Source organism: Lissotriton vulgaris, chromosome 9 (assembly GCF_964263255.1).
Source record: "Lissotriton vulgaris chromosome 9, aLisVul1.2, whole genome shotgun sequence".
NCBI classification, from domain to species: Eukaryota; Metazoa; Chordata; class Amphibia; order Caudata; family Salamandridae; genus Lissotriton; species Lissotriton vulgaris.
Genome location: NC_141697.1, coordinates 67663281 through 67684024, shown reverse-complemented (window position 1 = coordinate 67684024; position 20744 = coordinate 67663281). Strand labels below are relative to the sequence as shown.

General features: G+C 45.4%; 1 protein-coding gene across 2 annotated transcripts; it reads right to left on the bottom strand.

The window, feature by feature from the left end:
• Positions 1–1047: 1047 nt before the first annotated feature.
• Positions 1048–16280, bottom strand: CCDC177 (coiled-coil domain containing 177). Of its 2 annotated transcripts, none has more exons than XM_086936569.1 (2): positions 15977–16280; positions 1048–3222 (listed from the first exon to the last, which is right to left on the bottom strand). In XM_086936569.1, exon 2 carries the CDS (start codon positions 3198–3200, stop codon positions 1290–1292), a length of 1911 nt encoding a protein of 636 aa, XP_086792695.1. In that variant the 5' UTR covers positions 3201–3222; positions 15977–16280; the 3' UTR covers positions 1048–1289. The 2 variants fall into 2 exon arrangements, with proteins under 2 accessions (XP_086792695.1, XP_086792696.1); XM_086936570.1 differs by lacking the exon at positions 15977–16280 and adding an exon at positions 15743–15840.
• Positions 16281–20744: the final 4464 nt, after the last annotated feature.

The window sequence follows — 20744 nt, the reverse complement described above, 5'->3', positions numbered from 1 at the left end:
TCATCAGGGACACTGTTTCTAGTCTTATACATCTGTGTGGCATCCTGATGCATTCTGGGGGATGTAGTCTTGGTTTCCCTCACTACCCTAATTAGAATAATACACCTGAATTCAATGATTTATAGTTCAAGACTGGAGACAGAGTCTGTAATTACCTGTAGTCCCTTCCTACTCAAAGCAGGGCTTACACATTCATTCAGGGGATGGCACTCTTGTTTCATTTTTTTTCATTATGAAATGTCTGTCTACAGAGATTCGAGGCGCTGGCCAAGGCATAGACTGCTCTCGAGACAGGTGGGTGTGCTACCCAAGACTCATCATTGAGTTTACTCTACTTTGTCTCTGGCCAATGAGGATTACAGGTTGGGTTCAAGGCTGGCCAACTTGGGAGGAAAACAGAGTCTGGCTGGCTGGGCAATAGAGTCAATAAGGAAATGGAGAGATTTCATTTTGGGCTGCTGCCTCTAAGAGGCTAGCAAGCCTGGGTCAAGGGCAGTTACGCGTCAAGAATGCCAGAGGTGTGCTGATTTCCAGTGCAGTATTTCTACAAATGTCCTCCTTGTCCTGGCCCAACATCTAACACGTGATGCCCCCAACCTAACTGACAAAGGTTGTTTTGATTTTAGGCCAACCTGCCTCAGACTCCAAGAGGCAAACCCTGTCCAGTAATGTGCCCAAACATCTAGCACAATGCCTCCCCAAACAACATATTTGCCCTTTCCCTCCTGCAGTCTAGGAAAGAGCTGAAGACAATTCACTCCAAGAAGGTCCTCGCCCACCTTCGATAAGCAACCGCGCAGATCTACTCGCCCATCTGGGCATCCCACAGAAGAGAAACCTTCATTGCCATCTCACTTCTTACACACATACTAGGATCTTTACCCAACTCCCATTGTCGCTGTAGTTTGCCAGCTAGGTTTACATTATATGAAGATCAACACACATATACGCAATTCATACTGTGCATCCCTTACATAAGCTCTCACTTCAAGAAAATACATCAAAGCCCCATAAAAGTTTCCATCTTATTCCAAGAGGCAATTAAACTGTTACATGTACAAGTTGTGTAGTAATAGCTGCCATAGATTTGTAACTTAATAACAACTCAAACAGTTGAATGAACATATTTCCAGGTAATCTCTGTTTAGTTTTTAGTTTTTTTTTGCATTAACCGTTCTACGTCTGACTTTAATTAGATTTTAGTTCAGGTCTGACGTTTCATACTCCAGAAGTGCAGTGAGGGAATGGAGGTTCACAACCAAAAGTGTGTGTTCGGTGTAAGAGGACTTCTACTTCTTGTCAATACTATCACGTAGTTGGGCCTCGAGCGCCATTTTGTCAAAAGTGCGTGTGTTAGTTTCCTCCCGCACCTTCTCGCGGATGTGGAAGGAGGCCCGGGCGATGGAACGCGCGTTGTCCAGGTAGGTCTTCTTCTCCTTGAAGATGTGATCGCTGCGCTCCAGCTTGCGCTCGATGGACTGGAGAAGCTCCTGGCGCCGCATCTGCTCGTAGTGTTCCACCTTCTCCTTGTTGGCCTTCTGTGCCTTCTCCTTCTCCAGCCGGCTTTTCACCGCCCGCCGTGCCTTCTGCTGTGCCACCTCCTCGGCCACCTGAGCCGCCAGATGTATTTTCTCCTCCCCAGCTTTGGCCAAGGCTTCCAGGTGCTCGCGCTGCTCCCTCTCCTTCCTCTCAGCCATCAGCCTTGCCCTGTGTATCTGGAGCTCCTCTTTCATGGCCTTCTCCCTCAGCTCCTGGTTCCTCCTCTCCATCATCCGCTCGAAGTTCTCCTGTGCTCTGCCCAGGCTGCCGTCCAGAGATCTCTTCAGGAACTCGCTCTCGGCTTCCTCCTGCTTGGAGAGATCCTGAAACACAGCTTCGTGCTTTAGCTTCACTGCTTTGTTCAGGTGCTTCTTCTCGCTTTGCTTCTGCAGTTCCTTCTCCATTTTCTTCTGCTCGGCGGAGGTCTGTTTGTGGTGCACCACATTTTCCACTTCTTCCAGGCTCTCCTTTTGATGGCCTTCCTTTGACTTCATGTTGTGCTGATGATGAACTTTCTTGTGCTTCTCTTCCATCTTGACCCGTTCCAGCCTCTCCCTCCTTTCCCGTTCTTGTCGCTCTGCCTGCTCTCGCCACCGCTCCTCGAGCATCAGGCACTGGCTTTTCTTCAACGCCGTAGCCTCTCTCTGCTCCTGGGTCAGCTTACCCTTCCGCTTTTCCACCTGGGACTCCCACATCCTCTGGCACTGGAGAAGAGCACGCTGCTTCTCCCTCTCCTCCTGGTCCCTCCTCAGCTCCGCTCTTCGCCTCTGATGGTCCCACTGGAGATGCGCCATGTACCTCTGTTCATTGAGAAGGTTCTCCTCCTGGTGCTTGGCTATCATCAGAGCTGCTATCTTCTTGTCCCTTTCCGGGACCTCCTTGACGCCCCTCTTCTTGAACTCTTTCACTATCGTCTCCACCTTCTTGGTGGTCTGGGGTGAGTGGCTCAGGTCCCCTAGGCTAAAACTTCGACCGACCAGAGTATTCATGGTGGCCACTGTGCGAGTGGTAGGGCTTGTTTTAGGCCGTCTGTCTTTTAAGCTGCCCCCACTGAGCGTTGAGGATGCTCCTGAGTCAGAAGATGCCTTGGAGGAGGACCCGCTGTTCTTCTTGGGGAGGGAGTCCAGTGAATGGCTCTTTGTCTTTGGTCGACCCTCCTTGCTGCTGGAAGTGGACTTAAAGGAGATCTTTGGTGCTGGGGATGTGGGCATGCTGCTCGCCACTGGTGTCAGTATCCTTCGTTTCTCCTCCCGGATGATGCGCTCCCTCTCATCCCGGCACATCTGTAGCTTCTTCTGCCGATCAATTTCATACACCTCATAGAGTCCTGTGGCTACTCTCATGGAACGTCCGGGGGCTTCTCGTACCAGGTCATTAAGGCACCTGGGCAGTAACTCAACTGGTTTCACCATACACCTAGCACAGGCCTCCAGCGACCGTGGACTGGTGAGGACATAGCGGCTCCCTTCTGCTTCCGAGCAGTCGAAATTGAAGAGGTCAAGGTGGAGCAACGGTGACTGGTCCCTGGGACCATCCATTATGGATGCCGGGCCATTGGCTTTGGGATCGAGGCCATTCACTGATACTGCCGATGCATCCGCGGTTATTCCCTCTGCTCCACCTGGCTCCAGGCTCGGTCCATCGTCCTCTGGCGTCACCATGTTTGGCCTGGTGTCCACAGTCCTGCAGGGACAGGAAAAAAAAGAGTCAAATTGTTAAAATGAACTCCCAGTTCAGCTTTGATTTCAACTGTTAGGATTAATGCAGTCATAGGACACACTACAATTTTTAGAAGTTGGGGGATGGTAGGGTGACTTGCAGTCCTCTACTAGGTGTCTTCTACATCCACTCCTAACTTGTACGAGAAGCAGGGTAGGGAATCTTCCAAGCTTGTCTCCTAGGTTAAAGAGAATAGGGTGCCTTCAAAGCCTCTCTCCGAGGAGGAAGGCAGGAAGGCACCTTCAAAGCTTTGCTCCTAGGTGGAGAAGAGGAGGTGGCTTCTGCTATTATCTTCTTGGAGTTAGAGAGCAGGCGCTATCCACGTCTCTCGCCTAGGTGGAGGAGAACAAGGTGGGTTCCGCTGTTCTCTCCTAAGAGGAGAGTAGCTGGGCTTCTACTGTTTCTCCCTAAAATGAGAAGAGAGTAGGGCTCCATCCAATCCTCTCTCCTAGGTGGTGACTAGGGTGGCCTTCAATGCTCTCGAGTAAAGCAGAAAGGCATACCCTGCTCTCACCTAAGATGGGAGACTAGGGTGGCTTCCACCCTTCTCCATTAAGTGCTAGAGATTATGGTGGGGTCCATTGATCTAGCATAGGTGAAGGAAAGTAGTGAGGACTCCACCTCCGTCTCTATAGAGGAGAGTAGGGCGGCGTTCTCTGTTCTGTCCTAGGTGGAGGAGAGTAGGGTGGCTTCCAACCCTCTTTATTAAGTGGAGGAGAGTAGGGTTGCATCCACTGATCTCTACTAGGTGGCTGTGAGTAGGGTGGCTTCCAACCCTCTTTACTAGGTGGAGGAGAGTAGGGTGGCTTCCAACCCTCTTTATTAGGTGGAGGAGAGTAGGGTGGCGTCCACTGATCTCTACTAGGTGGTGGTGAGTAGGGTGGCTTCCAACCCTCTTTATTAGGTGGCGGTGAGTAGGGTGGCTTCCACCTCCTTCTCCAAAGAGGAGAGTAGGGAGGTTCACATTTATCTCTACTAGAGGAAAAGAGGTGGGTGGATTTCAACCCTCTCTATTAGGTGGAGGAGAGTAGGGTGGGCTCCACCTCCTTCTGTATTTTGGAGAGTAGGGTGGCTTTCACTGTTCCGTCCAAGGAGGCGGAGCATGGGGTGGCTTCCAGTCCTCTCTATTAGGTGCAGGATAGTGGGGTGGTGTCCGTAGATCTCTCCTAGGAGGCAAAGAGGCAGGTGGCTTCCACCCTCCTCTATTAAGTGGAGATGGGGTGGCTTCCACCTCTATCTCTATAGAGGAGAATAGGGTGTCTTTCACTGTTCTCTCCGCGGAGGAGGAGAGTAGGGTGGGCTACACCTCCTTCTGTCGTAGGAGGTGGAGGAGAAGAGTACGGTGGCTTCCAACTGCCTCTATTAAGTGGAGGAGAGCAGGGTGGTATCCACCGATCGCTCCTAGGAGGAGGAGAGTAGGGTGGCTTCCACCTCCTTCTCCAAAGAGGAGAGTAGGGTGGCTTCCACCTCCTTCTCCAAAGAGGAGAGTAGGGTGGCTTCCACCTCCTTCTCCAAAGAGGAGAGTAGGTTGGCTTCCTCTGCCTTCTCCAAAGAGGAGAGTAGGGTGGCTTCCACCTCCTTCTCCAAAGAGGAGAGTAGGGTGGCTTCCACTTCCTTCTCAAGAGAGGAGAGTAGGGTGGCTTTCATTTATATCTCCTAGGAAGAGGAGAGGTGGGTGGCATCCAAACCTCTCTATTAGGTGGACGAGAGTAGGGTGGCTTCCAATGATCTTGCTGCTGCCCAGTTCATGTTCCTGTGACTCACTTGTAAACGCTGCTTATGAAACATGACGACTGTCTGTGTTTCTTTAATTTAGCTTCCATTGTTCTCTCCTAGGAAGAAGACAGGTGGGTGACTCCTCAAGACCTGGCTGTTTGACCAGTAGCTGCTCCTCCTACCCCCAGCGCCGCGAGACCCTCACGGGTGAGTAGTGCGCTCTACCAATGCCTTGATTGATTGATTGATTGGATGGCGCTTATTTTTTTTTTTACAAATTAAGCATGGGTCACATAAACATAGTGTGAGGAGTTTCTGGCATACAGAAAGACAGTCTGACGTAACTGGGGCAGTAGGACGCTGCAAGGAGCCTGAGGTGCGCCAGCGTATACAAGGACATACAGGGTCTCATTCCGAGTGGATCTGCTAATTCTGGACCACTAAGATACCATTAGCGGGCAGGATTGTATCTCAGAGGGTTGAAACAATCTACCTTGAGCCACTAGTCAGGAATGGGGCATAGCTGTCAGATTCACTACATCCAGTTCCTCTGGTTATTCCTCATTCCTGCCCAGATTTTCACCTGGAGATTGTGGCAGTAGAGTCCTGCAGTGTTTCTGCATTACACATTTCTCCTACCGGGTCCATCACAGATTATGAGTAGGTCTCCCTGTATGGTATTTTTTTTTTTAACATGTCCGTCTGTATTTATCCATATTTATTTTTGCCCCATCTTATAGGTATCAATCCATATTTCTTTTGCATTTTGAGAGTAAATGGAATCGTAAAATGGTATATTTCCATACTTATTTAACTGATAAACTTGCATGCATACTTTGATGCCTGTCCTGTTTTAGCAAATTAGGACACCAAAAATAACAAAACACCACACCCACAGGTAAATATAATCATTATATACAAATATATGTTACGGTATGCCTGTATTTAAGGACATCTCATCCCGTTTTTCACCTCCCCATGCTGTCTATGTGCTCAGCTGTTGGCCTGGAATTCATGAAGGACAGCATGAAGAGTCACTTGCAAGAAGCACAATGTTCTGTATTTAAAATAAATAAAGACAAGAAACACATAGGTTTCTGTCTGTATTTATCGGTAAAAGTCAGTAAAAATGGAAAACTGGGAGCCTTAATTATGAGTAACTGGCAATGAGAGCCATAGGGCAATACGCTTGCCCTAGAATGAGCACCTAGCGCTCTCTGTTTATTGGCCAAACACAATAGGGCATATCTACAAGGACGGCGATAAATAAACGCAAAGCACGCTTAGCGCTTTGTTATTTATTGCCGTCTATCTCTGGAATTTCTTGCCCTGGTAGCGCGTCATTAACAACGTTTTACTCCAGGGCGATAAAAATTCCAGAGATAGCGAGGAAATCGCCGTTTTGCAGGGAACATCGCTGGTTCTCCAGCGATGTTCCCTGCAAAACGGCGATAACCTTGCTGATACAACCCACTGGGTCGTATCAGCATAATCCACCCCAATGTCAGGGATAGGTAAGTCTGCATTTTAAATGATGTTAGTTTATGGAGAAAACAGCAGTTTTCTCCAAAAACTAACGTGTGCTAAAATCCTGTGGGCTGCCTTGTAAATAAGAAGGGGTAAACACGCAACACAAGCCTCATTTACAAATAAATGGTCTTTTAAAGACCTGTTAAGTACTCGGATGCGGCTGCAATTTGATGCTTGCCAGCCCGCAAATCTGTCTACCCCACGGGCTGACACACACGACGGGGGGGCTGAAGCCCCGTGAGCCCAATGGGTGTTGCGCGCCTGCCTCTCACCCACCCTCACACTCACACCCCCTCACCTTCATACACCCTCACACCCTCACCCTCACACACACCTTCATCTTCACACACCCTCACTCTCACACCCCCTCACCTTCACACCCCCTCACCCTCACACCCCCTTACTACCTCACCCTCACACCCCCTCACACCCCCCAACCTCTCACCCACCCTCACCCACCCTCTCACCCTCACCCACCCTCTCACCCTCACACACCCTTTCACCCTCACACACCCTCTCACCCACCCTCACCCACCCTCACCCTCACACCCCTCACCCTCACACCCCCTAACCCTCAAACGCCCCATACCCTCACCCTCACACACCCCCTCCCCCTCACACCCCCTCACCCCCTCACACCCCCTCGCAATCCCACACCCCCTCAAACCCCCTCAATCTCACACCCCCTCACCCTCACACACCCTCACCCTCACACCCCCTCACCCTCACAACCGCTCACCCTCACATACCTCCTCACCCTCACACCCCCTCACTCTCACACCCCTCATCCTCACCCTCACACCCCCTCACTCTCACACCCCCTCATCCTCACCCTCACCCTCACACCCCCTCACCCTCACTCACCCTCTCACCTTCACACACCCTCTCACCCTCACACCCCCTCACCCTCAAACACCCTCACCCTCACCCTCACACACCCTCACCCTCACACACCCTCACCCCCTCACACCCCCACACACCCTCACACCCCCACACACCCTCACACCCCCTCACACCCTCACCCTCACACACACCCTCACTCTCACAGCCCCTCACCCTCACTCCCCCTCCCCCTCACACCCTCTCACCCTCACACCCCCTCACCCTCAAACACCCTCACCCTCACCCTCACACACCCTCACCCTCACACACCCTCACCCTCACCCCCTCACACCCCCACACACCCTCACACCCCCACACACCCTCACACCCCCTCACACCCTCACCCTCACCATCACACCCCTCACCCTCACAGCCCCTCACCCTCACTCCCCCTCCCCCTCACACCCCCTCACCCTCACACCCCCTCACATCCCCTCACCCTCACACCCCTCACCCTCACACCCTCTCACCCTCACACCCCCTCACCCTCACACCCCCTCAACCTCACACCCCCTCACACACCCTCACTCCCCCTCACACACCCTCACCCTCTCACACCCTCACTCACCCTCACACTCCCTCACCCTCACACCCCCTCACCCCCTCACCCTCACACAACCTCACCCCCTCTCAGCCTCACACACCCTCACTCACCCTCACACCCTCACCCTCACACACCCTCACATCCTCACACACCCTCACCCTCACACCCCCTCACCCTCACACCCTCACACCCCCTCACCCTCACACCCTCACTCTCACGCCCCCTCACTCTCACACACCCTCACCCTCACACCCTTTCACCCTCACACACCCTCGCCCTCACACCCTCTCACCCTCACACACCCTCACCCTCACACACCCTCTCCCTAACACCCCCTCATCCTCACACCCCCTCTCCCTCACACTCCCTCACCCTCACAACCCCTCACCCTCACTCACTCACTCTCATACACCCTCACCAGCATAGCATAACAAAACATAGCATAGCATAATTTATTTATTTATTTATTTTAAACATTTCTAAAGCGCAACAAATACCCGTGGGTGTCTCAGCGCTGTGACTTAAGCTGGCAATCTCAATTAATCATGCGGTCAACCTTATGAAGAGAGGTGTAGGACCGCTATTGGTCAAATAGCCATGTTTTTACAAGTTTTCTGAATTGGATTAGTGAAGGTGCAGCTTTTAATTCCATAGGAAGCGAGTTCCAGAGTTTGGCTGCGGAATTAATGAAGCATCGATCGCCCCATTTAACAGTTCTGGTTCGAGGCACCACCAGAAGAAGACTCTGTTCCGATCGAAGGGCTCTTTTCGGAAGATAGTAACGCAGTTTCTGTTTAAGAAACGCTGGACCTTGACCTTTGAGCGCTTTATAGGTAAGACACAAGGTCTTGAATCTGATGCGATTCCTCACTGTTAACCAATGAAAATTTCTTATTGCCTGTTTGGTCGACTGAAATCTGGGGATGCCTGCTAGCAGCCTTGCCGCAGCATTCTGGATGAGCTGCAGTTTGGCCACCACCTTTGCTTGTGCATTTACAAAGAGTCCATTGCATAACAAAACAAAGCATAGGATAGCAAAACAAAACATAGCATAACATAACAAAACATAGCATAACATAACATAAAACAAAGCATAGCATAGCAAAACATAGCATAACAAAACATATCATAGCCTAACAAAACACAACAGAACATAGCATACATAACAAAGCATAGCATTACAAAGCATAGCATAACAAAACACAATAAAACATAGCATAGCATAACAAAACACAACACAACATAGCATAACATAACAAAACAAAGCTTGGCATAGCATAACAAAACATAGCATAACAAAGCATAGCATAACAAAGCATTATAGCATAACAAAACATAGCATAGCAAAACAAAGCATAGCATAGCAAAACACAACAAAACATAGCATAGCATAACACAACACAGCAAAACACAGCATAGCATAACAAAACAAAGCATAGGATAGCAAAACTAAACATAGCATAGCATAACAAAACAATGCATAGGATAGCAAAACAAAACATAGCCTAGCATAACAAAACATAGCATAACATAACAAAACATAGCATAACAAAACTCAACAACACATTGCATAACAAAACATAGCAAAGCACAACAAAACATAGCATATCTTAACAAAACACAACAAAACATAACATAACTTAACAAAACATAGCATAGCAAAACAAAACATATAATAGCATAGCAAAACAAAGCATACCAAACACAACAAAACATAGCATAGCATAGCATAACAAAACATAGCAGAGCAAAAAAAAGCATAGCATAATAAAACACAACAAAACACAGCATAGCATAACAAAACGTAGCATAGCATAACAAAGCATAGCATATCAAAACATACCATAGCATAACAAAACATAGCATAGAATAACAAAACATAGCATAGCATAACAAAACACAGCATAGCATAACATAACAAATCAAAGCATAGGATAGCAAAACATAGTATAGCGTAACAAAACAAAATGTAGGATGGCAAAACAAAACACAGCATAGCATACAGCATCACTCCGCACCACCACAGCATCACTCAGGGGCACCACAACATCACAATGTGCTACCACAGCATCACTGAATGCCACATCATCACTCTTTCGCCATCACAACATCACTCAGCGCCACCACAGTATCAGTCTGTGCAACCATTCAACAACACCTGGTTCAAATATGTTCTCTCAATGTTTCAAGCTTTATTACAAATTTAACAAAAAGATGTTAATATTTCACTTCTATTCTTGGATTTTCGTCACAATAAAATACACTGAACATAATCTTCACAAAAGTTATTTACAAAACTTTAAGCTATTGCCATTATAAATTAGAATAACTTTTATTTAAGTATTAATTATTGAAAAAAAATTATAAGCCATTGTTATTTGTAATATCAATACATGTAAGTCACGTAAATACAACACATATTGCATTACAAATGCTATAGGTGTCACATTTGCGAAAGTTATAACTATTGGCATTGTAAATGAGAAAACATAAATAAAAAATGTGTCATTTACAATACCGTTAGCTCAAACTTTCCTAATGCGAGACCTATTGCATTGCAAATGCTTGTTTTGGCTAGTTGTTGTATAACAATCAACGTAAAAGTGTCAGCAAATATAAGGAACAGAAAGGGGAAACCAGAGATTCAGGCGATCATAGGATAGTTGGCACCAATAATCAGTAACCAATTAGTAAGGAGATAGGGTGCACGTGCTCAGTGTGAACTAAAAGGACCCTCAGGCCCCAACTAAAAGTTGGTAGCCAGTTGTCTTCATTTTTGGCTAGTTGTTGACCTGCTTTATGTTCAGGTGAGCCAGTTTTTACTATTGATTTTTATGAAATTGAAGCACACATTGCCTGCACCAAACTGAAATCGGTGCAGTGTTCCATACCTTACAAAAAATTTACACAGCCTATCTTTACAAGTTTAAAACTGCTCTACTTTGCGAACATGGGACACTTTTCTAGCTAATTAACTCACTAATGGGGGCTCCTTTTATTTTGGTACTGGGCCTATTTTCTTTCTCAGTCTGATGCTGCATGTTTGGCAGGGCCACTGGCATTATGCAATTGTTCAGCAGCTGTGATTTCTGCAGAATTATGCATTTGAGGCATTTGCCACATAATCGACCATCTGCTGCATAATCTACAGATTTTAACAAGAAAATTGCTTTCTATCTCAAACGGTTCAAAAGTTACTAAAAATGCAGCGACATGTCTTGCTGCATGTGGAAAGGCTCTTTGAAAAGCTGGAAAAGTCAACTTTCTGTTTCCCACTGCTAAATTTGGGTGTTAAATTGGTACTAATGGGGTGCAACCAATGCCCAAACAGTGTTACCAAGTTTAAAAATGGCAAAAAAATGAATACTATTACAAAATGTGCAGGATTATGCCGCATAATTTGCCTGTTTTTGTATTTCATCTCACAGCATATTACTCTTGGGTGATATTCCCTTTGTACTGAGTTGCCTCCAGGTGTTTATAACAGGCTACACCTTAGAGTTGAGGCTGCAGGCAGTACAACTTTGTATTTAGGTGTGGGTCACGCACTCCTCTATGTGAATAGGTTGAATAGTCTGTGGTGTGCCTCAAAGATATCACCCCCTGACGAGAAGGTGTGGTAATCAGAAACGTGGTTGGTGGCACCTAGGATAAGCGCCAACTCTCTGAGCACAACCTCTGTGAAACGAGATCCGTTTCTGTATCAAATGCTTTGAATGCCAAAATAAAGTTAAATCAACATTGTAGCCAGTTTCTTCATGTTTTATTCACATGGGTTTCTCATCATAATTCATGGAGTTTCATTTCAATAGCTCATGTCTGAAATCCACTTTAGTGTATGTAGTATGACATCATTTCCCAATGCATTTCGGACTAGATAGTCCTTCATCAGGGGAATCCTGAAAAACAATAATCCAATCTAAGTACGATCCACTGAGATTAAATCAAACAAATAAATACATATCGTCACATCCATTAGTAAGTCAAACAATTAATCAGTTAAAGTTGAAAATATAACAGAGATAAATAGTACCCGAAAATGTGCTTCCCCAAAGATATATAAATGAGCGATAGAATTGCAGGTTGCCTGACAAGTAAAGCGAGCCCAGTGTAGTAACAAAAAGAGTGCCAAGGAATTAAGTGGTGATAGATCGTGTCCAAACCACGTGTAAAGCGTAACCACATATAATAACCAAAATCAAACTAAGTCCAATCCCTGCACACCGAGCATGTATATACTGCCGAAAGTTCACAAAAGTATAACTCAGCCTCCATTCAGACCCATTGTTTCAACACGTGGCAGCATACATGAAAACACCGGAAAACTCATTGACAGATACCTGCAACCATTAATTCAACAGTCTCGCACCTATGTAAGGGACACTACGGATTTCTTACAGAAAATAAATGAAATCAAATTGGATGAAGATGAAATCATTTGGCTGTGTTCCATAGACATCAAATCACTCTACACAAACATTCCACATGATCTTGGCATGGAAGCAATTGAGAACATTCTATTGCACTCTGACCTCACTCATGACTTTCAGATTTTCATCATGCAGCTCATGCACTTTACTTTATATCAGAGTTATTTTTCCTGGGAAGATCAATTTTATGCACAGTTGTCCGGGACTTCCATGGGCAATGTGCAGCACCTGTCTATGCCAATGCATTCATGAAATACTTTGAAGAAAACAACATCTTGAACCAGACTCCTTGGATCACGCATGCCAGGATGTTCTTGAGATACATAGACGATATTTTTGTTTTATGGCAAGGAGACCAGGAATCTCTAAAAATGGCATTAACAGAACTAAACCACATCAACGATCGGATTCAATTCACTTCTGAGACCAACCAACAGACAATCACATTCTTAGATGTCAGAGTAACAAGGGTCAGTGATCATCTTGAGACCAATCTATACAGAAAAGCAACTGACAAAAATAACACCCTTCACTATAGTTCCTACCATCAGAGGTCATTGAAAAATCACCTTCCGTTCTCGCAACTTCTCCGGGTTAAACGGATTGTATCTGACACCACTGAGTATGAGGAACAAGCATCTAACATGTTAGAACGTTTTGAAAAAAGAGGGTATCCTAGAACCATCTTGGCCAATGCCAAAGAGCGTTGTGACAAGTTAAAACGTCAAGATGTGTTGTTGACACAACAAAAGGATAATGTAAAAAGACCCGTGGTCGTATCCAAATACTCTGAGGCATCAAAGGCATACAAAACTTCAATATTGAGACATTGGCCAATCATCAGCCGAGAACAGGATTTCAATGGTATTTTTTGTGAACAGCCGTTATTCGCATACAAAAGAGGCAATAACCTTAAGGAAATCATCAAAAACCCCAAACACACTTCTTCTATCATGTACAAAGGGAATCAACCTTGTCTTAACTGCAAGAACTGTAACAACATCATCAAAGGTCCTGTGATCAAGCATCCTATGAAGGGCACCGATATAAAATTGAGACTGAATGCTACATGTGACACTGAGAATGTTGTATATATCATTAAATGTCCGTGTGGATTGGTGTATACTGGAAAGACCTCTCGCAAATTGAAATTGAGAATAAATGAGCACAAGAGCAATATAAGAACTGTAAATATAAAATCCAACTTGGCTCTACACTTTAAAGACAGCAGACATAACATCAGTCAACTCAGGTTCGCTGCTGTGGAAGTGGTCACTAAGCGTGATGATAGAGACAATAATAACTTTTTATTACAGCGTGAAAACCACTGGATAAAATATCTTTAATCCATGAAACCGTCCGGTCTTAATGACCGGATGGAATTCACATGTTATCTGTAGAGCAGCTATGCTTATAAGAACACTTTTTGTTTCATTGATTATATCAGTTTAAGTATCTAACTGAAATGCTTTATTTCATTTATTTTAATTCACACTATTGACATAATTGTTATTTTATGCTTGATACGTGATTATCATGCACTGTTCACTTAATTGGTTTGAGGGTCCCTCTTTACTATGTTTTGTTACCACTACAAGATGGCCGCCATTTGGAAAGTCCTCTTTCTATGCTTTCTGCCTTATTCAATTTACTTCCGCATATACGGAACACATTGCTTGCATTCAGCGGCGAAGGGCGGACGAGTGAGACGCGTGATCTTGCTCCACTTTTTCTGTAAGTTCCATGCACCGCGAAACTCGCATGACTTAGTTTGATTTTGGTTATTATATGTGGTTACGCTTTACACGTGGTTTGGACACGATCTATCACCACTTAATTCCTTGGCACTCTTTTTGTTACTACACTGGGCTCGCTTTACTTGTCAGGCAACCTGCAATTCTATCGCTCATTTATATATCTTTGGGGAAGCACATTTTCGGGTACTATTTATCTCTGTTATATTTTCAACTTTAACTGATTAATTGTTTGACTTACTAATGGATGTGACGATATGTATTTATTTGTTTGATTTAATCTCGGTGGATCGTACTTAGATTGGATTATTGTTTTTCAGGATTCCCCTGATGAAGGACTATCTAGTCCGAAATGCATTGGGAAATGATGTCATACTACATACACTAAAGTGAATTTCAGACATGAGCTATTGAAATGAAACTCCATGAATTATGATGAGAAACCCATGTGAATAAAACATGAAGAAACTGGCTACAATGTTGATTTAACTTTATTTTGGCATTCAAAGCATTTGATACAGAAACGGATCTCGTTTCACAGAGGTTGTGCTCAGAGAGTTGGCGCTTATCCTAGGTGCCACCAACCACGTTTCGGCAGTACAACTTTCACACTGTGCCTGTCTGTGGGTCAATAAGGTGTTCAGATTACATGATCATTCAAAATATGGCCTCTCTGCAGAGAACAAAGAGCAATGGTGCTGCATTCCAGTTGTGATTCTATGCACATGTGTGTGAAGGACCTACTTGTTTGTCAAAACAACAAGGGGAAGGGAAAATAATGTATTGTTGTTACCCATTTAGCTTAAACAGCTAACAACCATTGACTAGTCGCAGCCGTCATGAGTCGCAGGTGTGGGGGTCGCGGGGGTGGGGGGTTGGTTTTATTTGAATTATAAAAGAAACAAAAATACTTTCCTTAGCCGGCCCGATTTGATTCCACGTCGTCTCTGCTTAGGGGCCTCACATGTTCCTATTCTCCCCTGGGCCCGACATATCCTAGGACCGGCCTTGATCCCAAACTATCTCACGTCGGGTGTGAGTGGCCCAAGCATTCCCGTTTTATCCCTTTTTATACGGAAGCGGCAAAAATACACGGTCCACCTAATTTGCTAATTCCATGCTGATAGACACATAATACCAGATGGTCCTACACTAAAAGCCCTCCAGGCGCAACTCCGCCTTTCATCCTTCTAAGGTCGCTACAATGAGAACGAGCTTCAATGAGCTAAAAATAACGGTATATTAAAAGCAGGTACGTAAAGTATTTTCCATAAAACGCTGCATTAACACAACTTATTTTTATTATATAAGGCGACAGGTAATATGTATATCTTGAAGCTATAGATAAACCATAGTTGTGATTCATCGTCAAAACAAGAGTCGAAGGGAAGAATGTGATGTCTGAACACAGCGCAGCGGATTACCCATGCCTCTGGCGCTGCACCAGCGCCAGGGACGCTTCGTTGGGTCTCACTGATGGGGAGGGAGGGGCTCTGTCAGGACACCAGTGCAGCAGATGCTGCTGGGGGCTCAGTGTAAGACCAGCAACCACCCCCATTCATCACCCAACCAAAACAATGGACCGAAACATTCACCGCCCTGGGGTAGGACAACGAGACATGCAATACCTGTGCAGGGCAGGGCGGCCGCCACTCTCCTATGGCGCTGGGTGTTGCAAGCAGCTCGGGCTGTGCCAGGCGCCTGCGCGCCACAGACATGGCCCTCTGGGTACCACCAGGGATGCTGCGCTCTCAGCTTCCCAGCAGATGCTAACAGCAGCCTCTGCTTGTTCTCACCCCACACGAAGCCGAGTAAGTCACACACAAACAAGCACAATCACAACGGCCTTCTGTGACCCTTACTCTGGAGAGGTCTCCTGGACGCATCCGGCGCGCACCCGGGATGCAGGGATGCTGGCTTCCGGTCACCGTGGATACGGCTGGACCACTCCCGGGGAAGGGATGGAGGCGGCCAGTGGAAGGTGGCCGAGCATCAGGGGGACTGAAGACAAGGACCGCTCACCCCGGCAGCGGGTGCCCGCCTCGGCCTGCCGTGGGGGAGGTGGAGTGCAGCGCCGCCCCCGAGTCTGGATAACGCCGCCTCCGAAGGTAGCATCAAAGCCACGGAGGGAAGCGGCGGCGCCTTAATCCCGAGACTGCAGCAGGAAGTGCTCTGATTACTGTGCCCGGCACCAGCTGTTCCAGGTGGGCGATTTACCCAAACCCTCTGCCGGTCCATGAAGCGATGGAGCCGGTGGGGAGCCGCGGTACTGCTGGAAACAGCGAGCATCCTTGCCTGCAGCTTACGGAGCGGCAGAGATTCGTATTCTGAGTAAATTGGTTTGACGAACACGAATGAGATATGATGCCTAAATATGTAAAACACATTTTAGAAATGGTCTCTACACGCTACATCACCTACTCGTGAGGCAGTCTTGTCTCATTTTGTAGGGAATTAACGCCAGGAAGGTCTCGGAGTAATGCAATCATCTGTAAGTAATTAAAACATTCAATCATCATTGATACAGAGAACACACAGGAGAAACATAAGTAAATTCATGACAAGCCTGAAAACGTTGAGGTATTATTATAGTGCTATAAACAAAGGGCTTGCACAGCGGTTGTTGACTCCTTGTATTCAACAGTTGATTTTTGGGCGTGCAAACAGGGTCTGGCGCTGTCTGTACCAACCAGCGTGAACTCAAAACTAATACACAGCTCCTCCCATTGGAAGGGGACACCCTGTTGCACAGCTTTTGCTTATGACGTGAAAAGTCTTACTCAGTATTCATAAAGTTAATCCTTCCTCATTGTGGGGTTCCAAAGAATATTTTATTTATCATTGAATTTTTCTCATTAAGCATAGGTTTCCAGTGGTGTATTCAAATTTAACAAAGTCCAATAACACTCCTTCCCCAATGCATTTCGGGCTAATCCTGAAGCCCTTCCTCAGGGGGTAACTCTACGAAAAAAAGGAACATAACAATGTGTCACTATGTGTCATGTTTGCTGTGCTTACGTTATGCACTATCCCTGTTCATGCAGTGATACTGTCACGTAAATCAAAAAGTGCCCGAATGTGAAAGTGAAAAAATTGCGAAGCCATGCGTGTGTCAGGATGTTCAAAGACCAAATTCCGAGTGACCGGAAAAGCCATTAAAAAAGCATTGAAGAGTGGAATGACTAACCATGCGTGCTGTCGTAACCCAATAACCAAGTCACCTCGCCGTGTATTATGGAATGTGTAAAAGAAAAGGTGCGCATAATCACGGATGCAATAAAGTGAGCGGAATACTCACAGTCCGTAAATCTGAGTAGTAGCGCTGTTTCTGTAACGGAACAGCGCGCGTTAAAACGACAAACTTGCAAGTATTGAACTCGTAAGAGTAAACCAACGCAGTCTCGTGTAACGAGTACTTACAAAGTGCTCTGGTTAGAAAACGTGCTTCAGCGTTGAAGTCGGGAACCCCGAAGGTGCTCTCGCTCAGTGTCGTTTTTACCGGCGTATGAGTTAATGTAAAAAGAGAAAACGGACTGTATAACGCGAGTGAACTGAAACTAAACAAAAGAACGCGGCGGCCATGTTACAAGGGTGCTATGTTGAGTGTGTGATAGTGTAAACATCAGTAAACATTGCAAATTAAGTTCAAGCACATTCAAAAACATATGATACATCAAACATTATGAGTCACAGATAACACAAAAATTCCATTCGATCATTAAGACCGTGTGGCAGCATCGATGCCATGTAGCGAATCCAAAAGTTCTCTCTTTTGAGTAGTGTCTGTTTGTTGTTATGAGTGGGGATAATCTGTTCAAGTATAACAAATTTTAGTTGGGCTATAGAATGTTTTTGTTCCACAAAATGTGCAGCCACAGTGGATTTCAAATTTCCAGTTCTGATGTTACTTTTATGCTCAAGTAAACGAGTTCTGATCTTCCTCTCTGTGTGTCCAATATAACATTTGCCACATGGACACTTGAGCATATAAATTAGATTAGCTGAATTGCACGTGGCATTCACTCTCAATTTCACAGGGTGACCCTTCATTGGGTGATTGATGGTATTCCCTGTGATACAGTTATTACAATTGCTGCAATTGTAACATGGACGTAGACCTCTGTATGTCATAGCTTCACGTTCGTTGGTGGATTTTTTTAGAATTTCCTTCAAATTGCGTCCTCTGGTATATGCAAACATTGGTGGTTGATCAAAAATGCCCCTAAAGTCTGGTTCAAAGTTCAGTAGCGCCCAATGTTTACGTATGATGTTCTTGTAACAGTTACTTAAGATGCTGTATTTCGAAACCACTACCATCCTGGTGTTTGCTGTTTTGACTGTGGGTTGTAATAATTCCTGTCTTTGCATGTCTCCTACTCGGTTGACTGCTACATCAAGAGTTTGTTGTGGGTACCCTCGAGATTTAAATCTTTCCACCATTTTGGTGATTTCTTGTTGGCACATGTTCTCTGAAGATACTATTCTTTTCACCCGCATCAGTTGGGATAAGGGTAAGTTACGTTTCAGCCCAGGTCTATGGAAACTCTGGTGATGCAATAATGAATTCCTATCAGTGGGCTTTCGAAAAATTGTGGTGTTCCACTTTCTGTTGTCACATTGTATCTCCACGTCCAGGAAGTGAATACATTTTCTATCCATGTTCCACGTGAATTGTAATCGCTGATTGATGCCATTCCATGTATTTAGAAATTCAGTCAGTTCACATTCTGTACCTCGCCAAAGGATGAAAATATCATCAATGAATCTCAAAAAGATTTTACCATGTCTTAACCAAGTGTCATGTTTAAGGATGTGTTCTTCTTCAAATGTTTTCATCACAATGTTCGCGTAGGACGGCGCGGCACAATTGCCCATGGCAGTCCCATTTAGTTGGTGAAACCATTGGTCAAACACTGTGAAATAACTATGAAAGAGTGCAGAAGTGTACGCCCGCCGACGCCCCAATCGAGCTTATAACCCTTATTCGGAGAATGAGACATCCTCCTCGGATGGGGACAATAGAACAACGAGAACAACGAAGACTACAACTGAGGCAACACCCACGGAGCAACCGGGCACTTCAACATCCACGGTTCATTTTTTAGAGGAGGGCCAAATTCAAACCACAGATCCAGGAGGGGAAAAACCCGCAGAGGTGGCAAAAGAACAGCCAAAGGTCAAGAAACCTTATCGTCGGAGATAAATGCTAATGACAATCTGGTGATAAATATCTCTTCCACACAGTTGTCACAGGAGGAACTACGAGTATTACAAAAGGGTCAAACTTTTGTACCCACAACCAAAACCAACACGTTAGAGCTTGAGGTCAGCACGTTCAAATTGGTCAGAAACATCAGACTCCGACACTATTTCGAAAACGTAGTCACCATCACAGATAAAGAAGATGATATGTTAAGAGGGCTTCGACCACGCAGTACATTCTTGGCTCCAGTGAGTCACAAAATCATTGATGTATTTGAAAGCATGGTGAAAAAAGATTTGTCGAGATTACCGTTTCAAACTAAAGCAAAACGTGAAAATTTGACAACTGCAGAAAGAAATACACTTCGAAAGATTGCTAACAACCCTGACATTGTATGTCAGACAGCAGACAAAGGTGGCGCATTAGTCATCATGGATGCTAAATTTTATCATGATGAAGTGTTAGCTCACACGAGTGACAGTAATACCTATGCACCTTTGAAGGTCGATCCAACCAACGAGTTCTTGATGACATTACTGGATATCATCACTAAAGCATTTGAGAAGGGCGCCATCAATGATCGAACACGACGATATTTAACACCGGAGAATCCGAAACCTCCCACGTTGTATATGTTACCAAAGATGCACAAACATCCAACTAGACCACCATTCAGACCAATAGTGTCCACCAAGGGATCTATACATGAACACATTGGCACATTTTTGGATAGATACTTGCAACCTTTTGTAGTAAACACCAGGTCTCACATCAGGGACACAACAGATTTTCTAGTGAAATTGGAAGAAGTGATCAACACGTCTCAAGAAGAAGACTTACTCATGTGTACAGTGGACGTATGTTCGCTCTACACATCAATACCTCATGACATGGGTATAACCGCAATTGAACAGGAATTGGCTAATTCGGATCTGGACTCAGACATGAAAATACTGATTATGGAACTAATGATTTTTACACTCTTTCATAGTTATTTCACAGTGTTTGACCAATGGTTTCACCAACTAAATGGGACTGCCATGGGCAATTGTGCCGCGCCGTCCTACGCGAACATTGTGATGAAAACATTTGAAGAAGAACACATCCTTAAACATGACACTTGGTTAAGACATGGTAAAATCTTTTTGAGATTCATTGATGATATTTTCATCCTTTGGCGAGGTACAGAATGTGAACTGACTGAATTTCTAAATACATGGAATGGCATCAATCAGCGATTACAATTCACGTGGAACATGGATAGAAAATGTATTCACTTCCTGGACGTGGAGATACAATGTGACAACAGAAAGTGGAACACCACAATTTTTCGAAAGCCCACTGATAGGAATTCATTATTGCATCACCAGAGTTTCCATAGACCTGGGCTGAAACGTAACTTACCCTTATCCCAACTGATGCGGGTG